We start from the raw sequence: 14,054 nt of genomic DNA, 5'->3' as shown, positions 1-14,054 counted from the left end.
ATTGCACAATTTCAAAATGACCTTACTTGTTTATTTGTATTGAATGCTATGTTGCCAATACCAACTCCATTGCAGATCAGAGGCAAATATTGTGCATTCTGTTCCACAATAAGAAGTGACACAAACTCAAAAAAATGTGGGAAGGTGTGTAAACATGAAGTGCTTTACAAGAAAGCAGCATTTTAAACCAATACAGAAACTGACAAGCAATGAGTACTAGGGTTCCTTCTTATTCCTTTGGGTCTAATAGTTAGAATTCCAGATGATTTCTTAACCAACAGCAAGTGATTTCTAACTTACGTGGGTGGCTCAGAGGAGAGCATTACAACACTGGGCCTGATGATAAAGAAGCACGCATATTCTCTTTTTACCCATGGACAAGGTGTTGTTGTTTTTTCCCCAGATAAAAAGCAGTTTCTCTCTCTAAGCTCTTGAATCAATAACTAAATTTTCCATTACACTCTGCTGGAGCTGTGAAAGGTTTTGTAACATCCAAGCACAGACATCTAAAAAGTTTTGTGTTGGATTAAAGACTAGATTAAAGAAGCTAACTCTCTGCTGTGAAGCCATTAAAACCAGCATTCATCCTTGGGACGCCTCTAACTGTAAAATGATGCTGAAGCTTTGATGCATCAACATTAACAAACAGATAAAGTCAAAAAAAAAGCAGTGGCCAGCTGTTTCAAGAAATTACAGAGCATTTTTTTTTTAAAAAAGCAAACGTGAGGTTTTTTGGTGATAGCTATTTGAGGACAGGCAAGGGAAGTCAATCATTCAAAGCAGAGTGTTCTTGTTGAGCCCGGTTAGTGCAGCCGTGGCAATGAATCCTAAAACAACAGATGCTTGCCCCAGTGGGCTGTAACAGTGAATCAGCATGCACAAATGCAGGAGTTCTTTCAATTTTTTTGCGGTAAACATGAGCAAGTATTTTGACGGTGGGACTCCAAGAGCGACAGTATTCCCAGGTGACGAAGGAACGTAGGGGCAGGACACACAGAATCTAGATGCTGGTGTTGGGGAAGCATCAGTCGGGGTTGAGGTGAAAGTGACAGATGTGCAATGAATTTAAAGTACAGGGGAGAATGTACGGATCGGCTGAGAAAGGGCAGGCAAGTAGAAGAGATGAGGAGTCCATAGCCCTCATTCACAGCAGAGGAAGGGAAACAGAATGTGAGGTGCTTCATTAGTACACATGCACTTTAACTAGAGTCATCCTTGAGCAAATTCAACTAAATACAGTAAGAATACTTTTACCCAGGAGAACTGACTGTTATTAATCTTTTGCTAAAATGTTTTTCAGTAAAACTTTCTCGTTTACTTGATATTTGCTTGCTCACTAACATGAGGATAGAATCATTTATAATTTATAAACCTAGCTTTGCTGGCAACTAGCTACCAATGTGTTCTTGCAACATTAAATTTACATTTTGATTAGTTATATAATAAATGATTTACTAAATGTATTCCAGGCCAACCATTCCCTTTCTAGAAAGGCTTTGTACCTGTGTTAGAGTGTGTATCTGTTGGACGCATTTGGATAATTTGCATACTTGCATAAAATTGCATTTGTCGTGTTGTCAGATAGCCAGGCCTGTATATCCTATTCCTTTGGAATGACTCCATCTCTATCTTGGATAATTGTGCCTACAATTGTTGAAACTACTTTGATTATAAATAGTGGTTCTTAAACACTGATGCAGCAAACAATTTAGTAGTGGATATAAAATCATCCACAGGGCCTCTCCTCTGCAGAATGAATATTTTTGAACTTAAGTAGGACTTGAATCATATTTAATTTATTGGACTATTTGTAAAATAATAAATGATATGTGCCTTAATTATTTTAATACTTCTTCAACCACTGAAAAAAAGAACAGCTCAGGGTATTTCCATTAGCTCTGGGGAATGGTTATGCAATCACCCTGGCCTTCCTTACAGTTCCAGTATAGCCCCGGTCTGTGATCAAAGCCACAGTTCAAATGCCATGCAACAATGAAGCCTCACAGCACTGGCACATCCAGCAGTGCAGGGTGGTACGGAGTCTGTATCTCTGACTCTGCTCCGCTGAATTATCAGCTTGCCTGACAGTGCAGACTGAGAGCCCTGCAGGAAAGCCTTTGATTGCAGAGGAAGGAGAAGAGGTGATTTGCATTCGGTGTCAAAACAGTACTTTCAGGACTCTAGTAATGAAATGGAGTGTTAAGGAGAGATGGGAGAGCATAAAGACTGCTGCGCTGAGTCGGGTGTTAGCTAAATTGGAATTTTCTCTCAGCTCAGTGTTGCGATGTGTGCGTTTCAATTTTGTTTGTGTCTTGTTCACTTTCTTCTTACACACGATTCGATCCTGTTTTCAAAGCATTACCGTAACAGTTCTGTACTTTCAAGCTACGATTTGTATTTCATCCTGATCAATTTGCACATTTCTAGGCAGCTTCACCAACCAGGTCTGCCTGCCTCCTTTGTCAAAGGTTATTTTATGTTCTTTGTACATAATAGACTCACATAAATTGCAGTGTGACAAGTACGACTTTACATTTTGTTCTCATTTTCAACTCAACTTTACTTTTAGCTTGGATCATTTTGTTCAGTTTTTCACTTTGTGAACTTTGCCCTGAATTCCTCGTCTAAACTTCTGTCCACCTTTGCATTCATAATCATTATGCAACATCCCACACAGTATCCATACATCTCTCAATAATCAACATTATATGCTCTAGACAAGCAGGTCAAAACTGGACACAGTTACGTTTTGGCATTTGACTGTCCACACAGCAAAAAGTGTTTCTATATATATATATATATGATTCGCTCAGGGCAGTACACCCATATAGTTAGGGGCCTTTAGAGGGACAGAGTCAATAAGACTCCAGTCATGCAATTTGCTCTGTGGTCCTAGGATTTTCGTAGCCCTAAACAGAAAAAATGCAGCTTCTGTCACATCATTAGCGTCACAGTGCCACTGGAAGCATTGCATGTCCATGGACATTACTCACTCGCTCGTGTTGTTTTATTTTTTTTTTTGGTAATCATGTCTTTCTATTCTCGAGGCTTATGAATGGTCTCTAGACCTTGTGATGAAAGCTCTATATTTGCTCAGAGCTGACATCAGCTGCAGCAACATACTGTATCTCACAATTACACTCAACTCCAATTGTCGTTTCTTCTGCTCATGATGTTTGGTCAGGACCAACAGTGCCCCCAAAAGGTGGTGAGACAACATTACACTTAATGGACAGCTGATTCCTGAAAGTGTATCCTCATATTCACTGATTAGCCATAACATCATGACCGCCTTCCTAATATGGTGTTGGTCCTCCTTTTGCTGTCCGTTGAGTTGTGAGGTGGGGCCTCCATGGATCGGACTTGTTTGTCCAGCACACCCCACAGATGCTGGATTGGATTGAGATCTGAGGAATCTGGAGGCCAAGTCAACACCTCAAACTCATCGTTGTGCTCCTCAAACTATTCCTGAATGCTTTTTGCTTTGTGGAAGGGCACATTATCCTGCTGAAAGAGCCACAGCCATCAGGGATTATTGTTTCCATTAAAGGGTATACATATTCTGTAACCATGGTTAGGTACAGTAGGTGGTACATGTGAAAGTAACATCCACATGGATGGCAGGACCCAAGGTTTCATCAGACCAGGCCATCTTCTTCCATTACTCCATGGTTCATTTCTGATGTTCACGTGCCCACTGTTGGCACGTCCAGCATTGGACAGTGGTCAGCATGGCCACCCTGACTGGTCTATGGCTATGCAGCCCCATACTCAACAAACTGATGCACTGTGTGTTCAGACACCTTTCTATCTAGCTCGTCTGTTGGATCAGACCACACAGGCCAGCCTTCGCTCCAAATGTGTATCAATGAGCCTTGACCCTGTTGCCGATTAACCATCATTCCTTCCTTGGACCACCTTTGATAGATACTGACCACTGCAGACTGGGAGCACCCCATGTGACACCCCTTGTCAAACTCGCTCAAATCCTTACTCTCGCCCATTATTCCTGCTTCTAACACATCAACTTTGAGGACAAAATGTTAATTTACTTCCCATTATATCCTGCCCACTAACAGGTGCTGTGATGAAAAAACAATCCGTGACTGACACTTCACCTGTCAGTGGTCATAATGTTATGCCTGATCGGTGTATGTACATTTGCCTAACCCATGCATGTCACAATATTAGTGTGTGAAACAGAGCATGCCCGGTTTGGTGTCCTCACGACTGCATCCCTTTCTTTTGTAGATGATGTGAGCCTGTTGGTGTCATCACGCTGCATTTCCAAATCCAACTGCAGCCTGCAAGTGGGGAGAACATTAATGGCAAAGTCAACATGTACTTACCAAAAGATCAAGACTGAGGATACACACATATAAAATTAATTTCCTCTTTAAGGTCTGTGGACACTTTATAGTGCATAAAATTGTTCAAAAAAAAAGTCTGATCTTCAACATCTTAATTGTGAGAGACTGATCTCCTGATTCAATGACACGAATGAGGCATGTTACTGTCACACACAGTAGCTTTTAATATGCAACTCTTTTGTACATTACATATTATTTTATAAAAATAATCACCTATAAAAGAATCATATTTTTCACTCAAACTTGAATGTAACTCCTCTCATGAATTTACAAGACTTTTAAATATAATCTCAGGAATTGATGAAAACTTGTTCACGCATTTTGTGTGTTAGTAAAGAAAAGGAGATCAAGCGAAAGATCTGGCTCGGGGTCTGCTTAAATGACAGAAAAAAAACAAAAAAAAAAACAGTTTTATCTGGCCTATTTCCTGACGTTGCCTTGAGCAGAAGTCAGCAACAAACACCTGCTGCTGTTCAGTGAGAGGTCATCCAGCAGGGAATGATAAATAAGACAACACACGTGCTGTTTTGTTCCCGCTTCCAAATACCCCAAACTCTCCTGAGCCTACGCAAGCCTTCAGAAGGATGCTCAGGAATCCTGTGACTAACACATTCAGGCACTGTGGACACACACATGTATAATTGACGGCTTCAAAGCGTTTGCTTCAGGCAGGTGGGCCGTACTCCCGTCAGTCATCTGGTTCGGTAACACACTGCTCGACAATCTCTCTCAGGTTGGGGTTTTCCATGGCGGCTGCCACTCGCTCCTTATCATTGATTTGTTTGTTAACTGGAGACAAAAACAGCAAATTTATTCATTCATTCAATCACTTACAGAGACAACAAAAACGATGTTATACACTGAAAACTCAACACTAGTAACCTGTTGTAAGATTATTTAATTCTCTTTGTTCTGTCATCTTCTGTTGAAATATGTAGACAGGTTAATAAATGCCAGTGTCTGTTATTTGGGGTATTAATCATTAACTGATTAACTCCTAAGTAACATGTTAAATAGATTTAAAACATGAACCACTAACAACAAAGGAATGTGCTCCATTTGCTGTAAAGCACCTTTTCACCAGGCAGAGCCTTTTATTTAACATGATGCCATCAAAGGTATAGGCAGACCCCCTGTGAGGGCCACACAAACAGACCTTTTTCATGGCTCAGTTTTTGACATAGCAGGGACAGTACACATGTACTGATGATGGCTGCATTCCAGCTGTGAGCATGCTGTCCCAGCCAAGGCATGATTACACAGGATTCAACACAGCTAAAACCAAACTGAAGAACTGTAACACTCTCCTGCTTTGACAGGATAAGTTGGTAGACACCTTTGATAAACGAAAAATGGGCCTGATTTTGTTTCATCTGATATAATGAAGTCTGGAAGCCGTGCGGCTGTTTACTGTGTTGAATGCTTTAGGTTTTTGTTTGAGTTTCAACTAACTGAATAGGGACACTGAACCCCGGCCTTGGCACTGGTGTGTGAATGTGTGTGTGCTTGCGTGAACGAGTGGGTAACTGGGACCTTCAGGAAGAAAAGCGCTGTATAAATACAAGCCATTCACCATGAGTATGCACACCACTGAACTATACTTGGTTGAAACACACTTTGATTTTATGACAGCACTTGTCTTGGGAATATTTTCCAAGTCTTGTTTGTAAAGATGTTCTAAAACTGTCAAATTTTGAGGGCAGCTCTTTAGGCTCTACCAGTCCCCCTACAGATTTTCTATAGGATTCATGTCTGAGCTCTGGCTCGGCCATTCCAAAACATTCCTTTCTTTTGCTGAAGCCATCCCTTTGTTGATTTGGATACGTGCTTTGTATAACTGTCAGGCTGAAAGGTGAGCTTTCTCTTCTTTTAAGATTTCTAGCAGACAGCAAAAGTTCCTAAACTTGCTGGTTCTTGGACTCATGATTGATCTTCACTAAAGCCCTAAGTTCAATCTAAAGAAAAGCAGAGCCGGAACATGATGCTGCCACCGTGCTTCATTTGCTGCTGCACTGTGTTGTTTTTGCATCACCTTTTACAATTTGGATCAAAAAGTTCAATCTTGGCGTCATCAGACCATAAGACATTTTCTGCATGGCTGTGTTCAGCTTGATATACGTTTAGCTTTAGCCTTTGATGTGTTTTTTCGTCACCTTGCCCTGTAGTCCAGACACAGGGAGCAGCCACTACTTCAGAAAGAGCGGCACCTCCTTTAATGTTGTTGCTGCCATCTTCCGCTATTTCATCATTCAGAGGATGACGAGAATTTGGTTCTGAGCACAGCCATATACCCACTTATAATATGGTGCACACTTAGAACGGTTAGATTATTCTTTATTTACTTTTAATTGGTTTTCACTGCCATTGAAAAGATTGCATTTTTAAAATAAAGACTGGGAAGTTCTGATATGATTATTGATCTATTTTTTATATTTATCTAATAACATTTTTAGATGTATATACAGTGTATATTGTATATATATATTTTCACATCACAAAAAAACTGCACACATGGGTTGGCGGCCATTATATGCACTGTATTTATACTCAGTGTTACAGTGTTTAACAATCTTCCCATACCTTTATGCGAGTGCTATCCCATTGTTTGTGTGAGCAGATTTACAATTAATAAATATGCTTGTAAAAATATATGATCAAACTATGGCTTTGAGCTAGTGTTAATAGATTTTGAAGAATAACTGACTAAGTTAACTGACTGAATAACTGTCCCAAGTATGGCACCAGAGGAAAGTTCTAGGACCTTGTTAAAGCTCTGACTCAGACCTCACTTGGTTCACTTTTACGCACTCAATCAAACGTCAGCGTTTTATGCAAAGTTGACCAAAACAAGTTTCCAAAATGGAAAACTTTTAAGGCCAATGTCACAATTTGTAGAGCTTCGGCTTTCTTTTCTAGAGACCCTGACACATATGACATCTTACATGTACAAAAGGTCAAAATGTCATCAAAATTAGGATTTTGATTAGGAGATACCTACAGCTCATTACAGGACAAACAGACATGTTCTGAACCACAAAGTAGAAATGTACTGAGGAGCAACTTAGTTTTGTATAAAAAGAATTAAATACAACTGTACAGTCACAGCTTAGATAATGTGGCTTCTATCTACACTTACCGTGAGCTAAAGAAAAAAATTATTTAGGCAAACATGCGGCCTTTGTTGACCACATTTCTAGATGACATAAAGCAGTGTGCAGTACACCCCACCTGACTTGTAACTGTCTCAGTAGGAGACCGTTTAATCCAAAATAAAAATAAAAATAAATGTACGGTACATAAAACAGACTTACTATCTTCCTCAGTAGAATGGGTTCCTTCTGAAATGTAAATTTCCAACTGAGAAGAGAAGGGAAAACAAGTGATGTTAAAAAGCTGCATGTTTCTTACTATCTTCTTCAATAGAATGGGTTCCCTCTGAAATGTAAATTTCCAACCGAGACGAGAATGGAAAACAAGCAGTGGTAAAAAACTCCATGTTTCTGTCTATTTATTAAGCTGTTACTTAAGAAATGAAATTAAGAACAAAGGAAATATGATTTATGCTTGCTTGGTGTAAAAGAGAAGAATAAATACACAGTACAAGGTGTGCTTTAACAATACAATCGGTGCTCCGAAGAATTACTGACATGCTAGTCTTTAATTTTGTGCTTTTTGCTGCTGGGCAGGTAGTATACTGATACTGTTTAATAAAAACAACTTTACAGCAACACCAAGAATGTGCATGTGCAGCAAAAACATGGAAGGGGCTACAATTTTTAGTAGAGATGGTCATTTGATACATTATTAATAAAAATTCTGACTTTTCTACAGTCCAGTCTCGCTTTAAGTAAAGTTCTTTCTTTATACTGGTACTTTTTCCTAGCCTGGCTCCGCCTGCCTACGTACTTCCGCTCATTTGCATTCCCTACAGTACTCCGTCTGGAATAGCTTGATCCGCTAACGTTTACTCCGGCCAACTGGTTGGCGAACCAATCAGCGAACAGAGGGCGGATCTGAGAGCGATTACGTTTCAGTTGCGCGCCGAGTTTGAAATGTTTACACGAACGGAGACGGATATACTCGAAGCCATTCGCTCCGTTGTGGATATGCTTCCTGGCATTACAGCACTTTTATTCCAATTTCGCGTCCTTAATTGCAATTGATGGTAGAGTAGCGATTTGTTTACTTGTTGCGTTCTTGAAAGCGGAAGTACGAGGCAGCAGAGCCTGAAGGCTCCGGAGCATAACATACGTCATTACCAAACGTTAGTGATTGGTTAAAGGATGATTTTAAACCTCAAACTGTGCCCTCCCACCAGGAAATAAACGTTTGCCAATGGAGCTAGGCCAGACTCTCTGCGAAGTCAGAGAGTCTGGTATCCAGGCTAACTTTTTCCACCACAGAAATGTGAAGCTGCAGTGTGCTTGTTATGTTCTCTGCATTGAGCTGATGTTGAGCAGCTCTGTGATAAAAACACTCTTTGAAACAAAAGGCTACTCATCTCATCTGTAAAGGAGATTTAGTGGTGTACGGTTAAATCCCACTGCTCTCCACCTGCCTCCAAACACTGCGGGCTGTCTGATGACTGTCCAACAACGCCTCTGTCCCTGATGCTGGACCTCTGACTGGATTATAAATAAACATTAAATCGACTCAATCTGTACCTCAAAGTTCTACTCGTGCAATTGCTAATGAAACAGCTGTGTCATGACTGAAGTGAGCTCCAGAGAGTAAAGAACGGCTCCCTCAGATAACCTGGTCTCTGCAATCATCTGACTACCAACCTAAGAAATGCAGCAAGCGCTCAATAGATGTGGGAAGCCATCTAAGCCATCCTTTTTTTTTTTTTTTAACAGAGGAGGTTTACTGAGACTGAGAGAATGAGATCACTTATTAGCGTCTTACAAAGCAGTCTGAATATTTGTCTCTAAAAAGTTCCACCCCCATCCACTCTTTGAGGCTAGAGTTTCTGGCCATTCATGGGGTTTTTCAGTACCATGAATCATGTAAAAAGAGGAACCATTCCAGGTTATTCTGCACAGTATTTGGCAATTCTGGTGACTACTGGGTTGTGAGCAGACCCTGGATATGTGAGTGGACCCCACCAACAGAAATTCCAAAGTAGAAGACTCCCCGGCAATCATTTAGAACTGAAGAAGCCACTTAGATGAGAGATAAAGTGTCTTCAAGAAAACTCAAACAAGTTTAGTTGCCTTTTTTTGGTTTAGCTTTGTAGCTATACCATGGCCTGGATGATTGAGAGACGTCACGGACATACAGTATGAGGAACCCCCTTCATAACTGTTGGAAAAGCTTTCAAGGTGACACCATGCAGCTGACTGAGAAAGTTATGAAGGCTGTTATCAAAGCAGCTGTTGCCATGAGTGCCGAACATCAGTAGCCTCAGCAAGAAGGCCTAGCAGAGGATGGACTTCCCGTGGCAGCTGATGAATTTCAACCTGCCAAAGTCAGTGATGGTGCACTTGTGGTAACAGCTGCTTTGGAAACAGATCACAGATGAATACCTACTTCTTCACAATATTGTCCAGTGCTGTAGCTGCCAGAACCGAGGGCAGACAGCCACATATCATCTCCTTTGCTGAGAGCTCTTTAACAACAAGACACCATTCTGGTACTCACCTTATGTTTAAATGGCAAACACCGCTGTAGCTTCACTTGTAAGCACAGGCCTGCAGACACAAAAACATCACCATTAGAGAGTCGTGAACAGAGCTGTTTCATCAAAAACTGATGTCTCCTTGGAAATAATGTTGTGCTGATGCTCTTGACCAACAAGATGGCGATTATAAAATATACAAATGTTAATAATTAACAACAATTTGCAATTCATGTATGACTGACTTGGTCTCATGTCCGACCAAATGGCAACAACATTGCTTGAAATTAAAGAAAATGAAAGAAAACAGATTCTTAAGTAAAAGTTATATTATGTTGACTGAAAGGAAATGAGTAGGAATATCAGGGTTATGGGGATTCTTTAAAGAGAGACTTTATAAAATGGATGTTTGGTTTATCACAGCAGTACAACCACTGTTCACAACATTCTTATCTGCAATTACTTGATCAAGTAGAGTGAGTTTTGCCTGACTGGTAGTCAATGCATGGGAGTCGATGTTGTGTCCCATGGGTTTCAAACAATGAAGACTCCCTTGAGCATACCTAAAAAAAAAGCAACTGGACCTGTTGCGTCTTCTCAAAGATGTTTTAGCACTCATCCAAGAGTCTGAGGATGGCACAATTAACAGAAAACCCTGTCTGCCAACCAGCTCTCAGCAAGTCCAGGTGCATTTGTTGTAGTTTTGTTTTAGATACGTGACCTGGATGACTGAGAACCATTACACACATACTCCCTAGAGCTAATGGCTACAGTGATGCTTTCTAGTGCATTTGCAAGTAGCTATGCTAATTATTGGCAGAATATAACAAATAACTGACTGACTGAAACAGTAAAGTTGCAGCCCTAAAAACAGCAGCAGACAAGATCTTGACATATCTGAAAGTGAATACAGTATATGATTTGATGCCACTACGGCAAAAATGCATTTTTTGGTCTACCGTGAACTATGACTATGCTTTCTGTATGTTTTTATAACAACAAGGAAGCACTGACACCTCTAACTGACTGACATTAAACCCTGTCATTTACTTGCTTTGGTGTTAATGAGGTATTTGTGCTCCCAATTTCTGGACCAAATGGACAGCAAAATGCCCTAAAATGGATCCAGAGACGCGAGTCCAACCACCTGCAGCTGTGTTAAAAGCCTCCGACGGCAGCTCTGCTCCACAATGACACAGCTGGTCGCTTAATAAAGGAAAGTGAGGCGGAGGACGAGCAGCCCCCTCAGGTTAACAATTTATCTGCTGCATGAACAGAACCCCCTGCGTGCTGCTGGAGTCAAGAGAGATGAAACACCTTGGCCTTAATTTTCCATCCTATTAAGAAGAACGTCCTTAGGGCAAATCGTTTCATGCATACTCAAACTGAGTGATGTCTGCTGACATTGTGTATAGGTACTGAATAATAGATCAGCCTAACGGCTTTCTGCATACACTGTATAGTGGCTCAAAAACCGTGTATCTTTTAGCACAAAAAGGAATGAGCAACAGAATCCCTGAGCATATAACTCAAAACTGCAAACAAGATCTCTTTGCGAGGCATTATGAGACATGTCTATGTCTGTTTATGTGTTGAAGCACACCTGTGTGAAAAGACACCTAAAAGACGAAAGACATCTAATGGAACTGCATCTATAGCCCTAATAAGGAAAGATGTTTTTACTATATTCTGTAATTAATCAGCAAAGGTGGCGTTGAGCATGATTTAACTTCCTCCGTTTTTGATTGTAACTGGAAAAACACCTGTTTTTCCAACGATTTATTAACATTAATGGAATTCTATGTTGTTTACAACTTGCAGGAAAACAGTATTGTCATGCCTGCCATTAGCAGCTGCTCTAGGGAGTCTTTGGGGAGTTCTCGTCTGAAAATTGCATGACAATCCCTCTGCACTGGCTACAAAGCAGGAAAGAGACGAAACTCGCTGTAATAGACGAGAAGGTCCATGTATTATTTGTCCTTTTAATACTCTATTGAGAATCCAAAATCAGTTATTTTTGCAAAAGCTTTTTTTTTAATGACTGTGATATAGGAAAAAAAAAAAATAAAGGTCAATTTTTCTCACTTTTAAAAACTGTGCCCAAGGACAGTATTAAATCTGTATTACGTTTACCAAGTTTACCAAGATAGCACCTTCTGGAGAATTTGCTCCAACACTTTCAGACATGTGATGTCAGAGCTCATTATGAGTGTTGCCAGATACAGCTGATATTATTTTTTTTTTGCCCAAAAGCTGTTCAGAAACTGCCAAAGCGCACACAAAACTACTTAAAATATTCACTCGATACTTTTATTATAAGTTTAACTAACCAGATTGCTAACACTAGTGGAGTCTATCAGAAAAACAATGCAGCTTAAGCACAGAATAGTAAATGCATATTAGTTTTGTTTTAAACTAGCATTAAAACGTCATTAGATAAACTACCAAAATGACCCCAAACCAGCCCAAATTTTGTTCACTCAAAACTTTTTCACCTAAGAATATTTTTTTTTAGAACCAAAGCAGTGCATCAGTTTTTGTATTTTTAATTCTGTCCCTCTTCTAAATTATGTCTACTGCTTTCTAAGTAAACTGAAAACACCTGAAAAAACACAAAAAGCTCCTGAAGCCATTCAAAAATAAAAACAAGTCATCAAACAAGCCATCTTTGCCAACACTAAAAACACAACACCTGTATCAACCTTCCAAAAGTTGCCGTCTCTTTTGGAAGCTGAGGTCACTCAGATCCTAGGCACTCACCGATCAGAGTAGCCAGAGAGCAGTGAGGGACGGTCGGAGAGAACTTGATAATGATGAGGTACTCGTCCTCTGAGAGCTCCTGGACTTCCACACACTTCTCTGTCACTACATCCAGCTCTTCCAGGGTGTTGGGCTTTTCTGGGTCACGGATCGATCGAATCACATCTGACAGAATGAAAGAAACAAGACGAGCTTCATTAAATACTACAACACTGAGTTGAAAATTAGAACCTAAGCAATGTATAGTGTATGATGGTAAAAAACGAAAGCAAAAAACTGAAACTATGCCACCGACATAGTAAATAAGATGATGACAAATTAAGACGACAAGAGATGTTTTTATGGAAATGACCTCTGTTCACACAAACTTCCTGTGTTGAACAGAGCTGGTCCCAGGACTATAGGATCTGTTTATCAATCCAAACGATATGCACAATACTTGAGATCTGTAATAGTTTCCACCGTATGTTTCATTTACTCTGACAAAAACAATCTCAACTCAAGTTCTGGTTCGGGATTCTGAAACTAAAATACATTACCCAGTTTCTTAACAGACGAACCAAATGCCAGCCTCCATATCTCAGCTGGCCTTAAAGACACTTACCGTACACTTCTAACGCTTTCTCTTCCATCTTTTTGGTTCTCAGGGCATTCCTGTTATCGACAAGTCCTGTAAATTGTAAAACCTTGGCGACACTTAACGACACAACGTTGAACACTATTTCCATCTTTTAGAAAACGCCATAATAAAAGGGAACGACTGTGGTGACTTTGACAAGATGTGTGTGTGTGTGTTTGTGTTTGTCGGCGCGCAGCTTTAGCAGATCTCTATTCGCGTAAATAGAATGAACAGCTACACACACTAACTGCAAAATTGTACATAGGTCGAGTTCAACGGCTAATACTTCATTGACTTCCGGTTTCCGCATAGCTTCAGGGGGAAGCAATCGATTAACGATGGTGACGCAACGCTAGTCATCATTGGCAGGTTATGTACTAATGTACTTATACTTGATGGGAGGTTAATTGAGTTTCAACCATTTGGAATAATATGTTACTATAATACTTATTATGCGTTTATTCTTGAACAAATATTCATGGAAGCTGCACTGAAGAGTTTGTTACATGGAACACAAATGCAGTACTTCTATTGTTGTATTATTTACATTGTGGGACATTTATTCAAATGTAATTTTAGTGTGTGTTGTTGTTTTTATTTTTTATTTTTATTGTACGTGGAACGGTGTATAAACTACAGCTTTTAGCTTTTAGCTTTTAGCTTTTTAGTTTACTTGCAGTCTGAAATT

The 14,054-nt window shown here is 40.0% G+C and overlaps 1 protein-coding gene across 1 annotated transcript; it reads right to left on the bottom strand.

Moving 5' to 3' along the window:
* Positions 1 to 4,510: 4,510 nt before the first annotated feature.
* ciao2a (cytosolic iron-sulfur assembly component 2A) lies at positions 4,511 to 13,997 on the bottom strand. Its single transcript, XM_084554674.1, has 5 exons — positions 13,352 to 13,997; positions 12,748 to 12,912; positions 10,011 to 10,060; positions 7,682 to 7,727; positions 4,511 to 5,159 (listed from the first exon to the last, which is right to left on the bottom strand). Exons 1-5 carry the CDS (start codon positions 13,473 to 13,475, stop codon positions 5,059 to 5,061), a joined length of 486 nt encoding a protein of 161 aa, XP_084410800.1. The 5' UTR covers positions 13,476 to 13,997; the 3' UTR covers positions 4,511 to 5,058.
* Positions 13,998 to 14,054: the final 57 nt, after the last annotated feature.

The sequence above is a fragment of the Chelon labrosus genome (assembly GCF_963514085.1).
Source record: "Chelon labrosus genome assembly, chromosome: 11".
NCBI lineage: Eukaryota > Metazoa > Chordata > Actinopteri > Mugiliformes > Mugilidae > Chelon > Chelon labrosus.
This window is presented reverse-complemented; position numbering and strand designations above follow the sequence as displayed.